The sequence below is a fragment of the Micropterus salmoides genome, unplaced genomic scaffold, assembly GCF_014851395.1.
Source record: "Micropterus salmoides isolate LMB-PRFRI ecotype aquatic unplaced genomic scaffold, ASM1485139v1 Ms_hic_scaffold_9, whole genome shotgun sequence".
Lineage (NCBI taxonomy): Eukaryota > Metazoa > Chordata > Actinopteri > Centrarchiformes > Centrarchidae > Micropterus > Micropterus salmoides.
The window spans coordinates 17,547,537-17,575,245 of record NW_024044681.1 but is presented as its reverse complement, the minus strand read 5'-3'; the positions used below and the strand labels follow the sequence as shown (position 1 = coordinate 17,575,245).

Genomic DNA, 27,709 nt, shown 5'->3' with positions numbered 1-27,709 from the left:
AAAGAGGGGAAGGGGTTTGCATTTATTTCCAACGACAGACAGTAAATACAGCTGCTCTATTCTCTATCTCTGAATGTAAACTCTCCAACAGCGAGCTGAGGCTTGTATGTTTTCCTGAATCCTCCGTGTTTGTATATATACTGGCTTCATGTTGTGTGTGTTTCCACTTTCACAACACTGGCTTCACTCATGGTTTACAATAAAGTTACATTACTTATGGACAATGTACATCGTCATATGTGCTTGTTACAATTATATCATATTCAAAAACTAGTACATTTTGCATATTAAACTGGGTAAACTCTAGAAAATATTCACATACATTTATTGAGTTAATATGAAACAGCACCAGAATATTGCATACGATTTTATTAAGACTTAAGAATAAGTTTTAGGTCGTCAGTACCTATGTATATGCAGTGATATATACACAATATGCAGGTACTCAGTTTTATTGCTTGACATACTATTTTAAGGTATTATTGGAACTTATTCTACTGTGAAATGTTCTGAATCTAAATGATGATTACAAAAAGGTTAACAGACAAACCACACCTGGTCAACATTTCAAACAGCTCCAGTATTTAAAAAAACTTTAGGAAAGGCTTGATTTCATAGATATATTCAATTAAATGTCAGTCCTCAAAATCAAGCACACCCTACGTGTTTTTTTTTAAATACATACTGAACGGTTTCAAATGACTTGCCCACTGTGTTATACCTTAGTACCAAAAGGTTTGAAGGGCTTGAACCTCTTGTTTCTGTGTGAATGGTTGATGGCAAAACACAAAACAACAAGAAAATCTTTAAATCACAACATAGAAAAACAAAATGCATAACATATATATATATAAAGTGTCCAATAAAAGAAACATAGAATGAAAGATCCTGAATAAATGAGAAGGGCCACTGTTGGCAAGTGAAAATGTTTTCCTCATTATCTCTCACCAGCTTTCACTCTTTTCTCCCTGTGGCTTCATCATGATCATCATCATCCTCAGTGTCTTTGGTCCATGTGCACAATGTCAAGATGGAATGTCAAAACAAAAAAACAAAACAAATATAACAAATACAGGTGGTGTCGTTGCTATGGTGATGGAGGACAAATCCATGGTCGTATGTGGGAGGGTATACAGCGGCCATAAATTAACTGAAAAACAATGACAAACAATAAACAAAATAAATTGAATGAATAAACAACTGCTTCATGGAAATAATAAATGATTATTAAAGATTTTATTTCTACAGATGACTAATAAAGTAGCAAAAAGGTGCTGGAGTTAAAATAAATACTACCAGTGTCAGTGTTCGTGAATAGAAAAACAATAGTGTGAGCCGTCATAACTACGTTGAAATGCTGAATTGCTAGATTTTAATATCAACAATGTTTCCTCAAGTGTAACAAAGTTTTAGACTTGAGAGAGTAAATAATTCACATTAAAAGCAAACTCAAAGGATCTGTGGAATATCCTTCACCAAAACCACAAAATGGAAGATCAGTCTCCTACAGCAGCACTGACAGCAAAGTGTATAAGCAGCCACAAGATGGAGCCACACGTCCTTACATAAATCATCAGATTTTAAGAGGGTATGACTATCACTACATTAACTACAAGTCCTGTACAGTTCACATCCCCGCAGATCACTGTCCGAAGCTTAGCATACGTTCTCAGATTATTTCAAACCTCCCAGACAGCCTCAGCGTCAGTTTTTTTTTTCCCCTTTCTGAAAACTCTTCCTTAGTGGTGGCTGACGTGACCTTCAACATCCAATATCTAAGAGATGGCTGCAGAAAAAAACTACATACATTAGCTGCACAGCAACTATCTGAGCATTATACCCATAATGTGACTGCTGAATAATTTGCTGATTTTGGGGCGTGGCTGCAAGGATTTGCTCCCACTCAGCCACAAGAGCATTACTGTTGATAATTGATGTTGGGTGATAAGGTGTGGCCTACAGTCTGCGTTCTAATTTATCCCAAAATGTGTTGGATAGGGTTGAGAAGTCAGGGCTTCGTGCAAGCCAATCTTATACACCAAACTTGGAAAAATAGTCCTGATGAACAGGTCGGGCCACATGCTTTTGGCCACATAGTGTACATTACTGAAATATACATGATCTGTAGTTGTGGGATGTGTAGCGATAAAACACGACAAGCCTGTTCTGTAGCTATAACCTGTGTGTGTGTGTGTCTATGCACGATCAGCATACCCCAACTGAAAATCTGTATTACCCTGTGTGCTCTCTATTCTGCATCACCTATTTATAAGCCCAGCTTTCGATCGTCTAAGTGAGTGAGTTCACCGGCTCCTCCCTGAATATCCCGAATAATTAGAGCGAGGCAAAGGGAAAGAGTGAAAGGACAGGAAATGTGAAGCTTGGGCAGGACAAAAAGGGGAGGAAGTTTCCTTAACACTTGCCAGGGCTTCATAATAGCTGAAATTCTTGTGTACTGGAGGTACGGCAACTGCACACCGCATTCAGTTAAAAGGCTCATTGATGTGACACTTTGCCTCAGGACTTAGCATAATGCAAACCTCCTGTTTAAAGACTTGTAGGGTTGGAGCAAAAAGAGAAAGGGATGAGAGAAGCAAGAGAAGCCAGCATACATAAAAGGAAACAATTTCAGGATTTAAGGCACAGAATGAAAAGACAACAGGATAAGTTGAAGAAAGGAGTAGGGTTGGAAAAAGCTGCTTCCTGCAATGGAAAGAAGAATGAGCAGAGTGAGTGACAGAAAGGGGAGATGGACTTACTTTTTCTTGTCCTTGTCTTTCTTGAGGGGCTGGGATAAGGAGAGCGTCTCGGCTGCCACCTTCTTCCTGTTGAAGGCATTCATCTCCTCCTCCAGGTCTCTCCGCTTCTCCTCTACCTTCCTCTTCTCCTCCTGGTGCATCCGCTTGAGCTGCTCGAACTTGTCGTGCAGCTGAGAGGGAGGAGACGGGGGTGGTGGTGGTGATGGACGGACAAAGGGCAGCAGGCAACCAGTAGGAGGACAGAGGAGAGACAAGAGATTTAAGGACAGAAAAGAAAAAGATACCCAGTCGTTAGAATGGGAACACAAATCCATTTTCTGGATTTAATTTATCACCACGCTGATCATCATTTCTTATATTTAAAATGGATCAAAGTGTAATCTGTTGTTGCCTTATACGTATATCTGCAAGCACCAGACAGCACAAGTTTATTCATTATCTAATGGCATCAAAAGTGCAACAAGCTGCAGTTACAAATTCTGACCTTCTGCCTGAGGTGCTGCTTTTTTGCCAAATAATCAGAGCTTGAAGTTGTCGTTCCATGCAATATGCTGTATTTATAACCATAACTTTACTTGAGACCGACCTCTCTCTCCTTTTCTTTCAGTTCTGCTTCCGTCTCTTTTACTTTATTGACAAACATTTGTCGCATCTCTTCCTCTTTACGCTGCAGGTCCCCCAAGAACTCTTTCCTCTTGGCCTCATACGTCTCTTGTAGACTGGAGAGAAGAAAAGACAGGAGAGGGTGAAAATAAACAGGAATATATTATTTGGTATTGTCCCTGCTGTTGACACTTCGAGTAGGTCTGTGGTTTTGGATTCTGTGTGCATGCACCCTCTCTCCCCCTCGCTACCTGAATGGCTGGCTGTCGGGATCTGTATCTTTGAAGCCCATCTCCTCAAGCTTACAGCGTCGGTACAGCTCATAGTGGCGGGCGTGGGTCTGCTCCCTCAGATCCTCCATGTTGACCCTGATCAGCATCTCTCTGAGCTTTACAAAGTCGCAGTGACTCTCGTTCTCCACTAAAGGGAAAACACACCAGAATTAGAACAGCAGTTGCACTTCGAGTGATCATCTTAGTTATTTCCAATATATGATAGAATTACGCTTTGGAGTTGACAAACTGGTTTTTGAGCCAGCGTCAGAGCGACAAATGTGCAGTCATGTCCTGTTTCAAGTTCTGAGACTTCGCTTCTCGCTTTCATTCTGTGCTGGCTTTTTCACTGCTTCCAACTTATTTTAACACCCCATCTGTCACCCAGTTACCCTCCCTTCCACTCCATTTCTCTCTCAAAAGCAGGAAATCATACCACATCTCTACAGGAATGTGAAGAAGACGAAACAAATTACACCGGATAAATCACATTTAGCATACTTCCATTAAATCAAAAGTAAATCCATCGTATTTGCCAACAGACAGGAGTTGATAAAATGGAGATGTTCTGCACTTTTCATTCTAATTTTTGAGCCTTTTAACAACTTCACTTTAGCTTGATGTCTGAATGACTGGGCATCATTTCCATTCTGATCGCAACAATATGGCTGTTCTGGAAATTAAAACATTGTTTTTGTTGTTCTGTAGGAGGTTCGAAAAAAAAGTTGATGTGGGACGAGCAAGTGGGCAGAGTGCCTGAATGCTGACCAAACTCATCTGTACTGTGAATCAACCTCTGGTCCTTGATAAGACAAGTGGGTGATAATATGGCCACACATAGGCTGCTAATAGTCAGCCAAAGGATCTCTGCAGGGTTCACCAAGTTAATGCTGAGATATCTTTTAATAGCACACAGAATGCAAGTTAATGGCTGTTAAGATCATATCAGCCAAATATATAACAGTATGATTGAAAGCCAGCAGAGTCAGTAAGGTCTAGAAATATTTATTTTTATAACACATTTTTTCACCAGGAAAAATCCCTCCTCCCTTTGAAAATAAAGTTTTCCCTTCTTGACTTTATTTTCCCCCCATTTACAGACTTGATAATGCCTTCACAGTCTATGTGGAAAATTGGAAAACTACAAATTATTTGATATGCTCAATCTGCTCCAATCTTTAAAAGAGGGCACATTAAAGTGCCAAATTTCTGCAAGTACTGAAAACCTGGATCACAACCAAGAGCAGCGGTGGTTCAGCGTATAACTTGATACACCAGTTGGCTATTCTTGGAAAAACTACAGTGACCCGTTTTAACAGTCATATGTAGTCATAGGGGAAATAATGTTCCCCTGTATTTAATGTGATCAACCTGTCAGCAAACCTTAGAAAGATGCAATAAAGAGCTTTTTCTATTGTCTCAGATCTGGTGTGTGTGGTGGCTGAGGGCACATGCAGAGTGAAGGCACGTGGCCTTTAAGGGGCAGGAGCATATGCCATGAACCCCGAGATAGCAGTGGTGGAGAATGGGGTGTATGTTATGTTTAAATACCACCACAAGCTGTGAGCTCTGAGCATATAAACATACAGCACTAATGATGTTGGAAAAGGCCCAATTAGCATGGCATTAAGCTTCTCCTGAATGGAAATGCTGGGAAAGCAGCCTGCAGTGCATGATAGAGAGCCACAACGTAGCATCAAAGAAACGCACTGTCAAAAGGATCCCACCCATAGAAATAAGACTTTCTTTCATTAGACTGGAACAAAAAAAGCAAATGAATAAGCACTTACTCAGCCTCGTCTATTTTAATGCTTTTAGACCCAAATTACATTTTAAAAAGATGTGAAATAGTAGCGTCTGAATCACTCACTGTCATTTTGACTTAAATTCGCTAGTTGACCCCACATCATTAGTTTAAAAATACATGTTAAAAACAGAAATGACTTGTTCTCTGGGGCTGCACCCAGGCAACTGAAATTGCCTGTTCATTTGGAATCTAATAGTCTCTCTGTACCGGCCTCCCACTGAGGGCTGAATGAGGGCCAATCCTCTGACTGACTGCAGCACTGAGCCCTTAAGATATCCGGGCACAGAGCTCTGCAGATACATGGACACGCACCAGCTTAAAATACGGGGACATGGCTGCAAATAAATCTGCAGTTATTAAAAATGAATGGAAATAGACAAATGTGCAAAACCAAAATGTACATGAAAACACTATGTTCTGTAGCAGACTGGCCCCTTGGTCATCTCCCCACCCATAAAAATGATCCATGTGTCCCAGGCTGATCACCTGCTCCTGTGTTTTTAGTAAGACTAGCATATTTTCAGTGGTAGACAAACATGAGTATCTATATGGTAGTAGGTGCTCTGAAGCTACATGGTGAATAATGTTACAATATCTGGTAGTTTTGGGTGAGATAATAATGTACAGAAAAATTATGTAACAAGAAAAGAGTTTACAGCCCTGTTAGAATAAAATTTTGACCTGATGGTGGCGCTGAATGAAAGTCAGGGGATAACCAAAGTGATTATAATGTTTTGATATGTGAAGAAGGTTGTCAGATTTAATGTGAAAGCAGAAAACTGTACTGAATTGTCCTGAATATTGTCCTGAACATCAATTTCATCAATTGCATTTATTTGCCATATCATCGTGATGCTGATATTAGAAAAAAATAATGTTGAGCTATATTCTTTTTTACCATATTGCCTAGCCTTTAACTAAACGAATGCTGTAATCAAAACACAAAAACTTGAATGCAAAGTCAGTGATTAACATCCATGTTCATATTGTATTGTACAAACACCCACTACAATATGTGTGCACAGTTGAACAAACACAGAATCACTTGCAGAGAAGAAATACCAGGGGTCTGCTATATGCCACAGATGTCTGGAGTTCAGAGATAAGAGTGCATCAAGATCCTGAGGGAAGATAAACACAGAGACACAGTCTCACACACACACACCAGAAGACAGTCCTTCCTCTGTCTTCCCTGAAGTCCATGGAAATTTCCCATGGCTCTTCGAGAGGTTACCATAACCCATCTATATGACATCTGGCATCTACAAACTGTTTCCATTGACACAGGCCTTCTTTTCAGTCAGCCAAGTGTAGTAAAACACTGAGACTTCTGTCTTCTTCTGCCCCTGTCCTCAGATACTGTGACAAAATAAGTTGTATGAATGGTGAGCCATCAGTATACAAGCAGGCCTGACTGAAAGTAAAAGGAGTTTGCTTGTTCTACATCCCATCAGTCCAGATTTTTTGGGTGTTTTTTTTGGGTGAGACAATGATGGACAAGGCTGATAAGATAATTCGATTCATCATTTGTTGTTTAAACCCACAATGTCAGTTTCTTCTCTAGAAATAATACTGCAGCATCATCCAATAAGGATATTATTTCCTACCGCCTTAATGATGGAATATGACAAAACTCTTGTAGTCCACAAATCAACTTTTCCTGAATTAAAAGCCTAAAGCAACATATGCTGAATTTTGCATGCCTGCACTAAAGTTCTGGTTTTAAACGCTATACTATTCTTTGTGGGGTTCATCAATAGTGATAAATGATCAGTATATATTTTATGAACGTTAAGAATCGTGTAATATATTATTACACTTAGTAAAAGTACCATTTCTTGAGATTCAGCAAAAACATGTGGCGTTCAAACAGCAAAGTGTCCTAAAAGGACCTTAACAAGTGAAGTGCACAAATCGGCAAAACAGATACAGTGGGGGAAATAAGTATTTGACCCCTTGCTGATTTTGCAGGTTTGCCCACTTACAAAGAATGCAACAATCTACAATTTTAATCATATGTACATTCTAACAGTGAAAGACAGAATCCCAAAGAAAATTCCAGAAAATCACATCATATGAATTTATAAAAATTGATAACCATCTGATGAGGAAAACAAGTATTTGACCCCCTGGACAAACAGCATGTTAATATTTTGTAGAAAAGCCATTATTGGCCAGCACAGATGTCAAACGGTTTTTATAGTTGGTGACAAGGTTTGTGCACATTTCGGCAGGGATGTTGGCCCATTCCTCCCTGCAGACAGCCTCCAAATCATTCCGGTTCCGAGGTTGTCGCCTGGCAACTCGAATTTTAAGCTCCCTCCAAAGATTTTCAATTGGATTCAGGTCTGGAGACTGGCTAGGCCACTCCAGAACCTTGATGTGCTTCTTCTTCAGCCACTCTTTTGTTGCTTTGGCGGTGTGCTTAGGGTCGTTGTCGTGCTGAAACACCCATCCTCGACCCATCTTCAGCTCTCTCACTGAGGGAAGGAGATGTTGGTCCAGAATTCCACGATACATGGCCCCGTCCATCCTCCCCTCAATACGATGGAGTTGTCCCGTCCCCTTGGCTGAAAAGCACCCCCAAAGCATGATGTTGCCACCACCATGCTTGACGGTGGGGATGGTGTTCTTTGGGTTGTACTCGGTGTTCTTTGCCCTCCAAACACGTTCTATTTTGGTCTCATCTGACCACATCACCTTCTTCCAGGCCTCTTCTGAGTCGTCCAGGTGGTGAATGGCGAACTTCATACGGGCCTGTACATGTTTCTTCTTGAGCAGGGGGACCTTGCGTGCGCTGCAAGATTTCAATCCATGACGGCGTAGTGTGTTACCAACCGTTTCTTTTGTAACTGTGGTCCCAGCTGCCTTCAGTTGATTCATCAGTTCCCCCCTTGTGGTTTTGGGATGTTTCCTCACCGTTCGCATGATCAGGGACACCCCACGAGGCGAGATCTTGTGTGGAGGCCCAGACCGAGGGAGGTTGGCGGTGGTGTGGTGCTTCTTTCATTTCCTGATAACTGCACCGACAGTTGATCTTTTCTCTCCAAGTTGCTTTCCGATTCTCTTGTAGCCCATCCCAGCCTTATGCAGATCAACAATTTTGTCCCTGATGTCCGTAGAAAGCTCTTTGGTCTTGCCCATGGTGCTGATGTTGATGCTGGTTGTTTGGGTGTTGACAGGTGTCTTTTATACAGGTAACGAGGTGAGGCAGGTGTATTTGATGTAGATAATTGGTTGGGATTGGGGCTGTGTCTTAAAGAAAGACTAACTGGCTTGTAGGAGCCAGAATACTTGCTGTTTGGTAGGGGGTCAATACTTGTTTTTCCTCATCAGATGGTTATCAATTTTTATAAATTCATATGATGTGATTTTCTGGAATTTTCTTTGGGATTCTGTCTTTCACTGTTAGAATGTACATATGATTAAAATTGTAGATTGTTGCATTCTTTGTAAGTGGGCAAACCTGCAAAATCAGCAAGGGGTCAAATACTTATTTCCCCCACTGTATTGTAGGCTACCTACCGAAATTTGCATCCACCTCTTTTCTCAGTATGACAAAGCGTTACCTCCCGTGAGGTGTATGCAATTGACGGCAGGCACGTAGAATTTGGCACAACACCTGCGCTGCAAAACGTCACTAGACCTCGTGGGAGCAAAGCCTGATCATTGTTCTAAGCTCACACAGTCAACCAGAGGTAGATTGTGTCTGACTTGACGGCGCTGTTTCTATCGATCAAGTCAGCGAAAGTCAGCCAGTTATCTCGAACGCACCTGTAGACTACCAGTTATACAGCGTGCTAACTTCGACAGCTGTTTTCCATAGTTAACATAGCTATCCTTATTAGCTAGGCTCCTTAGATGCTTGCTAATAACTGCTTTGAAGATGGGTCACCAACATCGACAGCCTTGTGTTGGACAGATTTGTGCAGCAGTGTTTATGATACCAACCATTCAATTCACAGACGAGTCTGTTGTCCGTGTTTGCGAGAGAGAGAGAGAGAGAGAGAGAGAGAGAGAGAGAGAGAGAGAGAGAGAGAGAGAGAGAGAGAGAGAGAGAGAGAGAGAGAGAGAGAGAGAGAGAGAGAGAGAGAGAGAGAGAATGTGCAGAGCGAATATGCGCAGCGCTGCAATTAAGAACGACTTTAAAATAGGTGGCCAAATTTACTTGAGCGGCTGTTAATCTACCTGGGCGGCCCGCCCAAGTAAAGCCTATGTATGGGAAACACTGATTAGAGTGCCAGCTGGTTCCATTCTTGTTTTCATTTTGGGAAGTGTGAGCACTCCTTTGTTTGCATTAGGATAACATCTTGTGCTTTTATGAATCTTTACTTTGCTTTTCCCCTTCATACCCATGTATTCTTCACATTCTACGCTCAGCATTTTGCATCAACAACATCAGCCTCATGACCTGTTTTCAACTGATATCTACCAGCTGTTTAATGTTGCTAAAGAGTCACAAAATTAGGAATGCAACTTTTGCGATGGAGACAAATAACAAAGTAATTGGCTTACAGTGAAGCCGAGATTACTTTTTACAGATGGCACTACTCTGTCTGTTACTGTACTGGACTATAACTTCATGGTGACTGATGGAGTCCAAAGGAATCCGTCCCCAGGAGACACACAGCAGGCTTTATAAATATCCATAGTGTCCTCTGAGGGCTGTGGAATGAGAATGGTCAGGGGATAATGGAGAGAGGAAAGGGCTAGAGGGAAGGAGTGAGAGAGAGAGAGAGATAGCTTCTCTGAGAAGATAACTCCCATCTGAGCAGTAATATTCTCACAGCACAACTCTGTGTGACATTAAATTAAGATGTTTACTCTCATTGACAAGGTACAGGGGAATGAGCTGTGGGAAATACAGATCCCAAGACCCCCAACACAATAGGCGATGTCTCCATGGGCAATGCATGCACGCAGACACACGAGCATATATGGACGCCATGTACACACACACACACACACACACACACACACAGGCAGAGAAACAAACAGTACAAGCACACAAAAAAAAAGACACACATCACAAGACACACACTGGCAATTTCCCAAAACAATCTCTGCCCACTCGCCCTTCATTTCGCAGTGTCACTCTGCATGGAGTCTGTGCAGCACGCAGCTGTGGAGGGCACTCCTCATTAACAGGGAGGGTAAAAATAAACAGGCAAACTGTGGGACGCACTCACCACTCTGCAATGAGCAGGAAAACATCTTTCACCATGGATACTGATAGATGCTCGCTCAGCTGCCGAGTTATATTATTATGTGCCGTTTTTCCATAATCAAAACAATCAGCATGTGGTACCAAATAGATCCTACACTGTTTATTCAATTGATGATGAGTCATATGATTCAATTTTGTTTCTATGAAAAGACGGTATCAGGAAAATGTAAGAAAGATGACATTAGCACGACCAAAATGATATTTGCAAAGTTCAATGGTGGAAATTAATTGTATGTTTCCTTCATTCTCCTGCAGATGTGCTTCTGTGTAGGGTTAAGTGCTGTTTGGTAAATCTTTAAGAGTGCAGGTTGCTGTAAGAGGTTTTTATTAGGGCTGCAACTACTGATTATTTTCATCATCGATTAAACTGACGATTAATTTCTTGACTAATCCTTTAGCCTATGAAACATCAAAAAGTTCTAAAAAGCACCCTTTAAAAGTTCATTCAAAGCCTTTAAATTGCTGACACAGAAAAGCAGCAAATCCTTAAATAATTACTTAAATACTTTTGAATTAAATTCATTGATCATAAAAGTTTAAATAGTTGTCTTTCAACCGACTAATTATTCACAGGTCTAGTTTTTACTGCTCACTTCTAATCCACGTGTACTGGCACTTAACCTCCACATGTATAGGTGGAGTGAACAGTGCAAGGCTGCAGAGGCCGGAAAGAGACATATACTTCTTCAAAAATGATACACCCAAGACCACTTTCAGACTCTTTCGCAATGCAATAAAATCCTTGCACGCTCATATTATGGCATAATAAAGCCTGTGCCATAGTTCAAGTACTGACATTGTGCGTTGACTAGTTGAAAAACATTCAAATGAGTGCTCACGATAAAGCACTCCTCCCATATTTCTACATGTATCACTCCACCTCATTTACCTCTTTAATACCTGTAACCTAGCAACCTAACAACAACTAGTGGATACACAAACCAGCATCATTTACATAGTCAACAGGGCAAACATTTAAAACTACTTATAACTACAAACCTCCTGGTTTTGTATTTGTGAATGCTGCTAAGCTGTCAAACATGTCATCTTGCGAGTACAATGACACATGCAAATACTACTTCAAAGCCTTTCTGTTGCTTCATTAGAAGCGAGGGAAACTAAAGCTTTTTTTTAAATAGTTGTCTCATGACTTATGTTAAATGTTAATGAAATGTTAAAATACCCTTGAGCCTTAATGCTTGTGCATTAGTGTTACTTTCGTCAGACGAAACTAAACTAAATATATTCGTCAACAACCTTATTTTCTGTGACTAAACGAGACGGCGAAAATGTACTTAAACACTGACTATCTAAACATGCAATATTGTTGACAAAAAATTACCAGACTAAAATGTAATTCATAAAATTAAAACATTGAAAAAATCTCTTTGTTTTTGTCAGTATAATGAGGAGACAAAATATTACAGGCCATATTTTCTCCCTTGAACAGTGTGTTCATTCAGCGGTATTTTTTTCTTCCTGTGCTTTGAATGCTGGCCGATCGGGGCGACGCCTGTTGCGCGAGGAAAACATTTCTGTACAAGCAAGGATGCGAACTCTGGTGATGCACACAACATGCTAGGAAGAAAGAGGTGCTTAGATATTTGGTCCCATTTCAAATACAGTGAGGCAGACAAAAAAAAAAAAAACAGAGTGCCTAATTATATCAGACGGCAACCAATTAAGTTATAAGATTTTTGGAAAAAACACTACGAACTTGAAGCTGCATATCAAGGCTAACCACCGGGAACTGAGGTAAGAACAAAGCTAACATTCAAATTTTCAAACCAATTTATCTTTATGTAAGATGAGTTCAATAAAGACTAAAATGATAAATATCTCTATTTTGGTTAGAGCAAAATGCTAATCAAATTTATACTATTGAGTTAGAAAAGATGATGGTTAATGACTAAAAATAGACTAAAATACTTTGATTTTCTTTGGACTAAATCAGACTAAAATACCCAGACTTTTAGTCAACTAAAACTTGATTAAAAAAATAGTATACAATGGACTACATATGACAAAAACTAACAAGGACATTTGACACAGGACTAAATTTTAAAATGGCTGACACAATTAACACTATTGTGCAAACACCACAGCTTGGCACTCCCTCTGTCTTTCATTCTGTGGCAGTCAAGAGAAAGCAGTTAAACATCCACTGACCTCTTCATGTACTCACTGTTGTGTTTGCCACGCACCCACGCATGCACACACACACACACACACAGGCTTATGAATGGTTCTCACCTTGCACAACACCCCAGGGGTACTGTCTGGCCCTCACTGTCTTGTTTCCCACTTTGACCTCTTCCACGCTCCCAACCACAGCAAAAGGCAGATGGGCCTGCAGGAAAAGAGGTTAGTGTTAAAAAAGGTCAAGAGGTCAAAAGTGTAACTACAGCCATTACCAGGAGCCGGCTACCTCTTTCTTCTGCGTTACACTAGAAAAAAATAATTCCTAGTTACTTTACAACACAACAACCATTTAACAAGTTAAGTTTTACTAGATACAAATATAAAGTTATCATGTACAACAAAAAGGACTAATAAAACTGTTTAAGTTTCAAATAAAGTGTGTTTCGCTGTGGCCGTCGTCTCTCTTATCTTTCACAACCAAACCACACCAGAGAAAGGTCTAACCATGTTGACATACGAGCCACACCAGAGGCCTGTTTAACATGTGGCTCAGTATTTTGTTGAAGTGATTAAACACACACACACACACACACACACACACACACTCTCTTATTGCTCGCAGAGCTACTACGCCTCGTTAGGATTGACAGTGAGGCATCATGGGAAAAACATGCCCGATATGCAACCTCAAAAATTAGGGTGGCGACTTGAAACCAGCTGGCTGGTTGCAGCTCAGAGGAACAAGCTGGTGAGTGTGGGCGCTGATGTAACCGACTATAAATAGATGGGAATACTGTACATGTGAGCATTTACTGTTTGTGCATTGGTACATGTGTGGGTGTGTGCTTGAGCGCAGTGATTATGCATCATCCCCATTATAAAATCATAACTAAAAAAGACTAAATATTCTGCACTTGCAGCCGGAGCAAGAGTCACAAGCTTGTGTTTAATTATATTGCTATATGAATATTTATTTCAATATTTCTAAATATCTGGTTTATTTGGAAAGTGTAAAGTGTAAAACCAGTTGTAGGAAAGCATGCGCTGCCATCAAGTTCATAAATTCTTTTTATTATAAACTCAGCAAAAAAAGAAACGTCCCTTTTTCAGGACTGTGTATTTCAACAATAATGTTATAAAAATCCAAACAACTTTACAGATCTTCATTGTAAAGGGTTTAAACAATGTTTTCCATGCATGTTCAATTTACCATAATCAATTAATTAACATGCACCTGTGGAATGGTCATTAAGACCTTAACAGCTTACAGAGAGTAGGCACTTAAGGTCACAGTTCTAAAAACGCAGGACACTAAAGAGACTTGTCTACCGACTGTGAAAAACACCCAAAGAAAGATGCCCAGGGTCCCTGCTCATCTGCGTGAACGTGCATTAGGCATGCTGCAGGGAAGCATGAGGACTGCTGATGTGGCCAGGGCAATAAATTGCCATGTCCGCACTGTGAGACGCCTACGACAGCGCTACAGGGAGACAGGAAGGACAGCTGATCATCCTCGCAGTGGAAGACCACGTGTAACAACACCTGCACAGGATCGGTATATCCGAATATCACACCTGCGTGACAGGTACAGGATGGCCACAACAACTGCCCGAGTCACACCAGGAACACACAATCCCTCCATCAGTGCTCAGACTGTCCGCAATAGGCTGAGAGAGGCTGGACTGAGGGCTTGTAGGCCTGTTGTAAGGCAGGTCCTTACCAGACATCACCAGCACCAACGCCGCCTATGGGCACAAACCCACCTTCGCTGGACCAGACAGGAATGGCAAAAAGTGCTCTTCACTGATGAGTCACGGTTTTGTCTCACCAGGGGTGATGGACGGATTCGTGTTTATCGTCGAAGGAATGAGCGTTACACCGAGGCCTGTACTCTGGAGCGGGATCGATTTGGAGGTGGGGGGTCCGTCATGGTCTGGGGCGGTATATCACATCACCATCGGACTGAGCTTGTTGTCATTGCAGGCAATCTCAATGCCTTGCGGTACAGGGAAGACATCCTCCTCCCTCATGTGGTACCCCTTATGCATGCTCATCCGGAGATGATCCTCCAGCAGGACAGTGCCACCAGCCATACTGCTCGTTCTGTGCGTGAGTTTCTGCATGACAGCAATGTCAGTGTTCTGCCATGGCCAGCGAAGAGCCCGGATCTCAATCCCATTGAGCACGTCTGGGACCTGTTGGATCGCAGGGTGAGGGCTAGGGCCATTCCCCCCAGAAATGTCCAGGAACTTGCAAGTGCCTTGGTGGAAGAGTGGGGTAACATCTCACAGCAAGAACTGACAAATCTGGTCCAGTCCATGAGGAGGAGATGCACTGCAGTACTTCAAGCAGCTGGTGGCCACACCAGATACTGACTGGCACTTTTGATTTTGAGCCTCCCTTCATTCAGGGACAGATTATTCTCTTTCTGTTAGTCACATGTCTGTGAAACATTTTTCGTTTATGTCTTATGGTGTTGACTCTTTTAGTGTTCATACAAATATTTACACACATTAAGTTTACTGAAAGAAAAAACAGTTGAAAGTCAGAGGACGTTTCTTTTTTTGCTGAGTTTAGGATGTATTGAGGAATGGGGAACTGGTGCAATCAAACACAACCAGTATTCATAGGATTTTGTGGAAAACTATTTATAATGTTTGTACATGCTGAATTGCTAAAAGCAATTAAATGGTGTCAACATACTTGCTACATTACCAGATGTGTAACACATGAGGCGCTATAGACATGATGTTACAAGTCTGTAAGCACACATATCTTACAGACAATATCTTTTTTGTCTAAAGTCTAAATTGACAATGCTTTAAATTTTCCTTTTAACACATCTATGTGTGTCAAAAAAACACATCTGGCATTTCCTTCTCTTCAACACAAAAAAATAAATGGTAAAAAGGTAGAAAGACCCATTGCAGGAGAATTTTTTTGTGTGATTATTGGAGTGTCACAACTCACGTTCATGGAGGAGTTGATCTCACTGACTGCTTCATCGTCCGTTGGGAACTGATATATCTGGACACCGTTGCTCACCAGCTCACTCATAATCTTAATTTTGAACTTGTGGAGCTCACTCTTTGAGATTGTGTCCGCTTTGGCAATGATGGGAATTATGTTGACCTAAGGATGAGAAAAAGAGAGTGGGGATTGCACTCGTATCAACATATATTAATACACATATTACATGTGTAGAGCACGGTCCTTGTTTTTGATGGTTGAGTCTGCCAAAACATGTACATACATTCCTGTAATAATTAAAATATGCTTTGTCTTAAAGCATACACATGACATTTATTATGTAATGGTTTGGTTAAGGCTGGTCTTACATGTATATTCATGACAGGACAAAACGTTCCTGTTGAGCTTAATATGATGAGAGAAGATGAGCAGAGAATCATCCCAGTGTTTTCAGTGAATTACTGATTAGAGCAATTAACTTCCCTTTGTCAGCGGGGCACAAACAATCACTGTGAATAAAGCTAAAGCAAACATTCTGAAGACCTAATCAAAAAAAACAAATAAAGTACATTGCTAAATATGACTGAGGAAGCATACAAAACCATATGCAGCAAAACTGTACAGTGAATAAGCTCAGTCAGTGCCCCGGCAGATACATAAAACAAACAGTGATTATGAAAACAAACTAGGCTCCAATCAGCAGCAGATGTGCAAAAAGTAAACATACAGTTTTTCTGCATTCCTCTTTACGGCTGCATTACCCAAATCACTAACTTGGAGGAACCCCACAGATTCATTCGTCAATTCCATAGTGTGCCTCAGAGCAAGAGCTTGTTAGGAGTCAAATTAAAGACTCATCATACTTTTTTGGATCATTAATTTACAGCAGGACAGCCAGTATCATGTTTTAAACCTTACTTAACAACCCAAGTTCACTTATCACTATCCACTGACAGCAGACTTGTGTGGCCATTGAAGCAGATGGGAGTGTCTTGTCATGGTCACTGAGGAGGGAGGCCTTGGAAGTATTTGTTCACTTCCCACCACCGGCTTTTCCCAGCTGACCAAAGGGTATTCCCAAAGTGTTCTCTGTGTTTGTCTTAAACAACTAGGACCGCCAGATGAGTAGCAGTAACCGCATCAAAGCAGTTGACATATATGGTAATCATTGAAAAAAATGTTTCACATAGCCTGAAATTTCTGTTACTTTACAAGTGTTTAAATCTTACAGGCCAAATATGTGTATATGAAGGGATGGAGGAAAAAGGTATGGTGGTAATGGTAATGGTCCCATATATTCGGGGTTTTAGGGGATGTAGACACGAACTACTAGATTACTTAGATTAAAAACGTGATCATTCAAATAAAAGTTCTGAACTTGTGAGGAATGTCTTTCTTCTATGATTTCTAGGCAAATTAACGATATCCTCTGAATATTTAAGTCACACTGAATATAAAAATATGTGTACAGGATACTCCAAAAGGGAGTGTGAATTTGACGCGAATTGCTGCAAGAGCCTAAGTCGGATTCGAACTCCCAACTGATGACAACGTTGATAAGCCAGATCCACGTGCCATCCTCTGTATATGTGTATAGTATGTAGTTATATAATGTTCTGTTTATGTATGTGTTTACTATGTTTTTGAGTTAGAGGACCCACCTGACAATGAGATGCAGCATCTCAAGGGGCTATCCTTCAATAAATTAAAGAGGTTGTATTATGGTTTTTGGCTTTTTCCCTCTCCTTTATTGAGTTATATATTCTTTTTTGTGCATGTACTAGGTTTGCAAAGTGAAAAAGCCCAAAGTCCACCCCAAAGGGAGTTCCCACAGAAACAGACACTGCTCTGAACTGCCTGAAAACAGCTCGTTTGTAGTCCAGCCTTTCCTTCCCTTTCTTGTGACATCACAATGAAAATACGTGTCATAATGCTCGCTGAGCGACTAGTTGAACACGCCCTCAAAAACACAGGTGGAAAAACACTGAGCTGCAGCACACACCTCTCCTCTCCCTTCCAAACACTAGCGAACCTGAAAGTGAGCATAATACCATCTCTTTAAATTCCAACAATAATAACTAACTTCTTGTTGTTTTTAGATGATGTACCTGTCTTTTTTTCCATCACGCAGTATCACGCCTCCCTGTCAACTCAGTTAAAAACAAAAAAAAAATCTGATTTGGTGCAAACATGCAAAAAAAAAATCTGATAAAACCCATGTACATTTGACCGATTATAGTGCAAATAATGAGACATTTTAATGGTTAGTAGGAAATATCAGTCCCTGTTTGTCAAATGAGCTCTACGAACTGAATCCTCCTATTTATGGACTGGTAATGACTTCCTCCTATTCAAGAAAAACATGTTAATCTAAAACAAAGGACACCTCCTTCTGACTCTTATCTCTCTTCCTGCCTTCAAACACCAAAAACCACACTCACTCTGGTGGGCCTTCAACCATCCTCTGTGGGGAGAGCTGATTCCACATTTACAAGAAAAACACCATTGTCTAGGCTTGACAGCAAACTCTACAGACTGAGGCAACAGTTGTTTCTGGTCTACTTCCTTGGTTTTCCTGTGACGGGGCTATCTGGCAGACAGGCTACTTTTATTCATTTATCTAAGTTTCCAGACAAAAGTTATCTCAGTATAAAAATGGTACTGTGGGCCTAATTCTACTCTTATGACATATGGAGCACCTCCTGAAAAGCCTCCAGACAATGAAATGTGTTCATAGTAACCAGAATGTAACAGGGTTTGGACTTCATCACTCACATACTTTATTTTAGTGCTGAAATGATTAGTTGATCAATTGAAATTAAACACCAAATTTCAATCACCAGTTCCAGCTTCTGAAATGTGAAGTTTTGCTGATCCTCTCAGTTTTATAGGTTCATACTTTTGGACCTTTAAAACTGCTGGATTGCTATTTGGAAACTACTAAAAACTTGAAGCTGTCACTTTGGGGTCTGGGAAGATATGAAGTATTAAAGTATGTTTGATATTTTACACACTACACAGTGTATCTGTTCATTGAAAAATAACCAGTATGATGAATCAACAATGATCTTTTATCTGTGACTTGGTCAGGCTAGGCTTGTAGAAGCAAAGCAGGCACTTTCTGTTGTCAACGTGTAGCCGTCTAGAGCTCAGAAGTTATAGAAATACAACATCAAAATTAACTCTGACCTGCTGCAAATATCGCCTGTAACATATGTATTATATATAGGAAGAGACAACTGCACAAGCAACCCCATCAAGGCTGTAAAGCAAAACAGTGTCACATCCACACCATGGTCACTCAAAACTGGTTTGCTTTCAGATAAAACATATTTCACATAGTGAAAAGATTTCTGGGACAGAGCCACTGAGGTCAGAGTGGTGTTCACCGTGGCCTGGCCACTCAGGCTAAAACTCAGTCTGCTGTTTCAGTGACAATGCTGTAAATCATTTTGAATAGAAGTGCAAACATTGCTGTTATGTTACACTTTTAATACTTTAAAAGTACTTTACTGTGCAACTGGAAAAGGCCTGTGATCAACCAAAATGTACCACTGGAGGTTCACAAGTAAGAGTTTGGTTCATGTGAACAGATGGGGAGCTTTAGGTGGGGTGGGGCTTTGCTTTCTTCTACATTAAGGGAGAGTATAGCAGGATGATGTACGATAGCAAACACATTTATCTCAACTGCTTTATTGTGGTTCATATACTATATATAAAAATACTATATTTAGCTCAGGTAAACCACAATGTCTTGCTTCAAAGCAGGGGGTACAGAGAGTTGGCCGTATATGCTGTGGTGGTTTGGATGGTATCAGGAGACAGTTGGCAAACGTCGGATGCCAGGTTTTGATCACTGTTGGCTAGTAAAGACAGCACAGAGGCTCAGTGGTCAGCGCTGTCACATCACAGCAGGAAAAGTGCTGAATTTGGATCTTGGCCCTTTGTATGTGGAGTCTTCTCTGTTGTTAGTGCGAGTTTCTTTTTAGGTCTGAACAGTATTCTAGTTTACTCAAAAAAATACAGAAGTACTCCTATTATTGCTCTTGACCATGACTTTTCCCTTAGAAATACAGTTGGTCCTCAGCAAAACTTTTGTGTCTGAATAAGACACATAAGGTTCAATTGGAATAAATTACAAAATATACAAAAATCTATTAATCAAAATACTTTTCTCATACTCTTTTGATGAAGTGAAATATTAAATGAACATTTATGTTAAGTGAATTTAATCCACATCAGTGCCACCAAAAACTGGTCCACTGTGTAATAACAATGACAAAATAATTTTTTTCTGAAGTCCTCATGAAACTATCAATTGTCGCTATAGAGTGACAGTTGGCTGAAGTATTATCGGTTATTGTTTTGAATAGTATCGGGAGATATTTGGCAGAGAATGCGCTGCCATGCGTTGGGAGTTGGCAGAGGTAAGCCAGCAGGTTTTGGTCAAAAGCTGACCATCTGCTTTGTTCTGGACTCATTATTATTGCATCATCAAACACAAGCAAGGCCAAAGCTGCCACCTTGTCATTCCTACAGCAGTGCTATCAGAAATTGTGTGTACAAAATAACAAAATGTCATCAGTGACCTAAAGGTGAGAGAACGTAAACTAGCACATACACATTCCTAAAATGATACAAGCGAATGCACACACTTTAACAAAAAGACATAGCACTGTGTTATGTACATACAACTTTCCCAGTTTGAGTGCTTGTGAAGGAATACATTTTCCTAAGAGGACCTAGGTTGGTAAAAAGGCAGGAGGTACAGGTCACACACACGGCACGCGTGAGGTGACTTACAGACATAGAAATAGAATGATTCTTGTCTCTCTAGCAATAGTTCCTACTGCTGTCTTTCTCTATGGGTGCATGACAATAGCTGGGAATGAGTCATTGCCTAGACAGGAAGGGAGATGTGGTTCTTCAATCTTAAAATGTTTGCAGATAGACTGTCTCTTAGGCTATAATACATGTGACCTCATAATTCCACCGTGACTTAGAGTTCACCATCCAATAAGATGGTTACGCATAGTAACCATCTTATGGAAGTACCTTGTAGGGGGTACATTGTATACTTTATAGGGACAGTAAAGGGATCCAGTAAGGAATCTTCACATTTGGTTTGGCACTACACTGTGTCCTCAATTCTGCACTGCTGTTGCCATTCTCCTCGGCCGAGCTTCAATACATATTTCTGCTTATAACATCCTGCGTTTCCTGAAACCTTTGTTGGGATCACAGGGACCTCCCAAAGGTGAATTAGTTCATTTGTGATCTTAACTTGTATCATGTGATCTGTATCACGACACAGACTGTAACTAAACAATTCTTCACAGCCTGGCTCCATCCACAACGGACCTGCTAGCTAACAACTAGCAACACCAAAGCAACCTCCTTCCTTTATGGACTGGTAACGCACTGGGCATTACATAGATTCACATAGCTTATCTGCAACATTAACTTGGCTTAGCACAGGACTGTTTAGCTTTTGCGTATGTATATTGATGTGTTTTTCATTTAAGTTTTTTGTTGGGATCATTGTTAAAGCGAGATCATGTAACTACATTACTTGATAATGTAAATTGGTTAGAGATGGTATGTTTAACACAGACACACAGTCTTTGCATGTTAACTAACTCCTTTTAACTTGGCACCATTACACAGATCACGTAAATACAATTTGGCCTCAGAACAACCACACAGATGCAGGAAGCATCTTAAAGTTGCTTTAACACCTTTTGTTCTTTGACCACATGTGCTCACACGCACCGACACACACAAAATTCCAAATTAATAGTCTAGTACATATAAGGACACTGAGTTAGGTAATTCACTATCAATTTCTTTTGCTTCAAGAGTGGTGCCCCTTGGTAGATATAACCTTAAGTTATATTCTGTTATTAATTATTAAATAATAGTAACAGTAATAATTATTACATTATTAAATATAGATCTTGATACCATCTAAACCCTAATCCCCAGCACCTTCTTCATCAATAAGGGTTGACCAGCTCACAAGAACAACTGCCTCTCTCTCTGTCGCTCATTCTCTTCTGGGCTTCGTGAACATGCGCTTTGAAGATGCTTTGAGGATGTTTTGCATATCTGAAATTCCACACTTCCCACACGGTGAAACCAAGATTTAGGGTTAAAAAAAAAAAACACTGAATGGTTTCAGCTGCATATATCAGAGCAGTTTTCACAAAACATTTGATCAAAATGTCAACAGGTTGAATGTCTAAGTGCATTTGCCATCAAGCAGAAAGAAATCATCTGTATCAACACCTTTTATGTATAGACGTTAGTGCTACAAGTGCTGTTGTGAAGAGATTTTTTTTCTACAAGATGTCTAACTGAGGCCAAGCGAGTGACTGTGTCTCACCAATGAGCTGCACTCACTGATGTATGGCAAAACACAAATCCCCTTACCAATAATCTGCGTAACAATACTTGCACAAGGGAAACAAAAAAAAACACAAATCAATGTGGCTCTGAATGACTGAAAGACTATTGACTGGTGTAGTAATGCGTCACACCGGAACTCGAGATGAGGATGTACTTTAGTTTTGAAATTAACATTAATTTATTTACATTACTGTATAACACTGCCTCACACTGCCGGACCAATTGATTTATTTGATCTTATATGAACATTTCTATATTATAGATTGGAATTCAGAAAATTGGATGGACTGCAACCCAGCAAACATTTTCACTTGCAAAAAACAGGCAACATTTTGCCCTTTTACATGTGAAACTACTGATATAGAGCAGATCTTCCCAAACGTTTGAGCTGTTAAAATCTAAACCTTTTCCACAGTAATATCCAAAAAGCTTCATCCCAAAGCATGCCATGTGAACTTTTCTTGAAATCCTTCACGATGAAATGTAAATGTGCAGTCACTGCAACTGTATTTTACCCTTCTGGGATACTGAGAGTCCACACCCCAGCAAAAAGATCAGGGATCTCCAAGTCACAGTGAAATGCACACTGGTCACAGTGAATGGGAGGTCGGATTTCAGCAACAATGATAGCTATTCACAGACAATGGGAACAGACTGGGAGTGTGTGAGTGTGCTTTTAGCCAATGGAGAAAACCACCGCATATATCTGGATGTGTGTACCTTGCTGTCCAGTTTTTTCATAGTGACAAGGTCCAGGGACTTGAGGGAGTGTCCTGTTGGGGCGATGAAATAAAGGCAGATGTGGATCCTTGTGTCGTGGTAGTTAAACAGTGAGCGCTTGATCTTCAGCTCTTCCTGGAGATAGTTTTCAAACTGAGTATCAATGTAGTCAACGATGGGCTTGTAACTGTGGAGACAGCCAAAGAGAAACTGTAAGGATTTATGTCTGTGGGTAAGAGCATAAATATTTGTCTTCTTATTCATGCACTGGTAATGAATGTAAAAGGAAATATAGACTTGTCACTGGGGAAGTGAACTTAGACAGTTATGTTTTCAGTAACTGTGTGATCTGATTCTATGCCAAGGTCTCAGCTTAGAGCTCTACAGCTTAGTGCTGCATGAAATTTGTGCTTGGCTTATGGAAGTCTGGTTGAAACAAATCACAGAGGCTGCAAAACATTCTGTCCTCTCTAACAGTACTACAATGGCCTTTGTAGCCTAAACTGTCACCAGTAAATCAAAGAAATTAGGAATGTGCAGTATAAAAAAAAAAAAAAATCAAACTTTTGACAGTTTTGCTAAACAAACAAAACCAGAACGTTATGTCAAATTCAACACAATTCTGAATGGATTTTAATTCATCAAAAGCAAATGTCTATGTATTTGGGCAATAAAGTATCGCAATATAATTTTCCTCAATAACAAAATAAACAAATTCAATATATCTTCCTTAAATATTTTATTTAATTCATTAGAATCACAAACAAATTAGCACTTTTTTCCTTTTTATATTAAGATGTTTATTTTGTTGAGGAGGGACGCAAATAGATTTACTAATAATATTTGTTTCATAATTTTTCTAATTATTTTAGCTCAGATATATAAAGTGATCCATTGTTTGGCATCAAGTGTCTGTCATGTTCTGACCATAAAGAAAAGTTTAACCACACAATTAACCATCTGGCCATTCAATGTTCATTCAGGGGCAAAAATTTGCCTTTAAACTTGAAAGAAATAATGATTTGACATTTATCGTGATAATTATCGATATCGAATGATATGAAATGTTTTTATCGTGATAACATTTTTGGCCATATCGCCCAGCCCTAACCACAACACCATGTATGATCTGTATTGCTAGAGGAGACCTATGCTGACACATGAACCAATAATCAGGGAAAACAACTGTTTTTTATTTAAACATCACACCTATTTTTTCTCACCAGAAGTTACATTAAAAATGCATTCACCTCGCAGAGAAATACCTGGGTCACTGCATTGGAAAACATTATCCACCAGTAGAAAGGAGAGGAATACAATCATTTTTCCTAAGATGACATTAACACATTGGCACAACAGTAGCTTAGGTTTCCATTGGGATGCACTGTAACATACTTCTGGTAGCAATAAGGGGTCAAAACAAGTGTCACAAATTCTGCACCGTTTTCTCACTGCAGCGATTATAAAGTTAAATGTCAAGAAATATTAAATGTCCTTCATTATATTGATATCTTATGTTTGTTAACGTGGCAGTTTGTACAGTTTGTCTCTGTGTGCTGTCTTTCAACCCATAAATGGTCACCAGCCTGAGATCATGTCATGAGACAGTTTAAAAGATGATTTATTCCACATTGGGGCAGTTTATTTGAGTCTGCAGCTTTAAATCATTTTGTTTGGTTCATTTTGAGAGATTAGAAGTAAGCCACATATTTAATAAACTGCATCATAGCAGCCTGAAATGGAAGTATCTTTGAAGTGAGGTTGTGGTTTATTAGTCACCATAGATACAAGTCTCACGGCCATGCTTTAATTCTCATGACACCACTTGGCATTTTCATACTACATATATTTGCTTTTTTTGATAATTTGGTTGTTATAATCTGGGTGTGATGTTCAATAAATTGTTCGCTTTCCACAATTCCACCAGCCTCGCCTGGCCTCCAATTTATTCCTCAAAAATTATTGTGAACAGACATTGCCGAGGTTCCCAAACAAATGTTACGTTGTAAAACAGTATGTGGGCACCATACGACCCCCTCAGCCTCATCGGTTCCAGCTGGTGTCACCTCTGCTTGTCAAACATCTGAAACACCTTCCGAATCAATGTCACATCACATCAGTCACCGAGATCCCCAATGCTACAAAGTGACCGAAATGCAACCCACGTGATCAGGTCTACAAGAAGTGCCTGCTACAGTAAAAGTTAGAAGTGAGACCATAGTCTGAGCCACCTACAAGCAACAAGCCCAAAATGGGCAGTTTCTGGGCTATATGGAGACAGCTCTTTATATTTGATAGCCAGCTGTTTCTTTGTGTGTTCCTTACTGGTACACTTGAAGGAAAAGAGTTCAACGTGTTAGACTTAAATTACTGGCTTGAATCAGGTTTTGTTTTGATGATGTACTACCAAAACTCCTGTCCTATAATCGAGTAACTTGTAACAATACTAGTATAGCCATCCATATTTCACATACATCCCTGCCAATTACTTAAATTAACAGCAGACTGTATTTGTAATCTTGCCAACTCTCAACAGAAAGTCTTCCCACATTCTTGTTGCAGCTCAGACTGAGACATAAGTTAAAAGAAATCTATTCTATACCCTTATCTAACACCATGTTTACAGTCATCTGTCCTCCATCTTCAATCGTCTCTGTGGAATGCATCAACTCTCCCAGTGTGCCCTTACAGTCCGCTGCAGGGTCTATCCTTCAGCATGTTGGTTTATACAGCCTACTGAGAAAGCTGCTATCAAAGGGCGTGAGAGTCCTGCTTGCTGGCTAGGTCACACTTCATTCCACAGCTGAATGTTTAAAAAAAAAAAAAAAAAAATATCTTTTTTATTGCTGTCCCACCTCTTCTGATTTCCATCCTACAGAGAAAAGCAAACTGCAGAAATCTGGACTGATACTGTGTCTGTTTCTCTCATTTGTATCCCTAGGCAACGTTGACCTAATTTGCGCAAAACTATGGCGTTGTCATAGAAAGGATGGGTTTGGTTAAGTATTGACAGGAAAATCTGTCGTTACAACAAGACAGGAGTCAAATGGAAAACACACTGAAGCATGCATTTCACACACGTGCTCAGAGTACCAGATGAACAGAATTTGACTGGTACAAGGAGTACCATTTATCAGACTATATCAAAACGTTCCTGAGGCAGTAAATGGAATTGTTGGGGAGATTTACCATGGTTCGTTTTATAGACTGTGTCGTCTAAATGTGGTTGAAAAGGGTCATATAGCCATTATTTCAAAAGCTTCTCAATGGCTCAGCGGTCGAATGCAGCTAAGCACATTTACTCATATACTGTACATTAGTACGAATTTTAGGTACTTAACTTTTGTATTTCCATTTTATGTTACTTATACTGCATTTTAAGTGAAATATTGTACGTTTTACTACACTACAATTATCTGAAAGCTGTAGTTTCAGATTGGGATCTTACATATAAAACATATGATAATCTTATAAAATACAACACATTGTAAAAGATTAAACAACCTTTTTGGCTTGTTAACAATAGCACAGTAAGTTGGGGCCCCTTGTAATGTTTCGGATGTCTATTAGTTGTTAGCAGTTCCGCTGTCTCCAAAGAGACATTTCCCCTCCAAACTTTTCACCTGATTTCAGTTGAATAGATGTCCACAAAATGAATATAAAATAGTGCAGCAGAACTTTGTTTTATCTTCCTTAATGTCACCTCAGATTTATCGGGTGACAATTTGGAGGGGGCCCAACCCATAGGTTGGGAAACACTGGTCTATACTATTTAACTGAATATAAAGTAGCAACTAACAACACTTCGACCAGCTAGTAAAATGTCTGAGTATTAACAATTTAACAGTGTCATATACAATACAATACTACAGTAATAATTCTGTACTTTTACTTAAGTATGATTTAGACTACAACTTGTAATGGTGTATTTTTACATTGTTGTAGTGGTACTTTTACTTAAATAAAAAGGATCTGAGTGCAGGTCACTGCAATGACCTGTCGAAACAGTTTATTTGCATCTTGGACATACAAACAAAAAAAAACTTTCACTTGTCAACCAAATTGAGTCTGGGTTTTGATCAAAAGGATCTTGTGACATGCATATCAGTGTCAGTCATCACCAATTAACTTTTGACCACCCTCACCTATCCTCTTTGTTGATCTGATCACCGAAGCCGACGGTGTCGACAATCGTCAGTTTGAGGTGGACATTGCTTTCCTGCAGGTCGTATGTTCGTGGCCGCAGATACACACCATTCTGATAATGGCTTGCCTCTTCGTTCTCAAACATGGTGTTGAAGAGAGTGTTCATTAACGTTGACTTGCCGATACCAGTCTCCCCTGTAGATGGCAGGAAGTAGAGAGAGACGAAAGAAAGAGAGTCACTGCGGAGTACTCATTCCCATCAGCATTCAGACATTATTTACACAAGTGGGAGGCCTGTGCACTTTAACTGTTTTGTCACAGTTAAACAAATCAAGTAAATATTACAGTTGCTACTTGTGTAATATTTTAACACACGTCACACACACACAGTCGTTTGGTACTCACCTACACAGAGAATGTTAAAACAAAATCCCTGTGTGACCGATTTACTGACCAGTTGGTCAGGGAGGCTGTCAAATCCAACATGTCCGCCCAAACCCAGGCTACGCTTCTCTTCATTCTGAGGGACACAAACAAACATAAAAAACCTGGTTGCATGTGAGGACAAAAAAAACACAAGGAAGGATGAGCTGGTTGGAACAGAAGCTGAAGCCTTCACATTCCTATGCAAATGAAAACCCTCCGTACATTCTAC

The 27,709-nt window shown here is 40.0% G+C and overlaps 1 protein-coding gene across 1 annotated transcript; it reads right to left on the bottom strand.

Moving 5' to 3' along the window:
- LOC119895679 (septin-8-A-like) lies at positions 1-27,611 on the bottom strand. Its single transcript, XM_038708944.1, has 9 exons — positions 27,460-27,611; positions 27,054-27,249; positions 22,909-23,095; positions 15,781-15,942; positions 12,922-13,018; positions 3,614-3,782; positions 3,346-3,478; positions 2,760-2,929; positions 1-1,150 (listed from the first exon to the last, which is right to left on the bottom strand). Exons 1-9 carry the CDS (start codon positions 27,593-27,595, stop codon positions 1,147-1,149), a joined length of 1,254 nt encoding a protein of 417 aa, XP_038564872.1. The 5' UTR covers positions 27,596-27,611; the 3' UTR covers positions 1-1,146.
- Between the last annotated feature and the right edge of the window lie 98 nt (positions 27,612-27,709).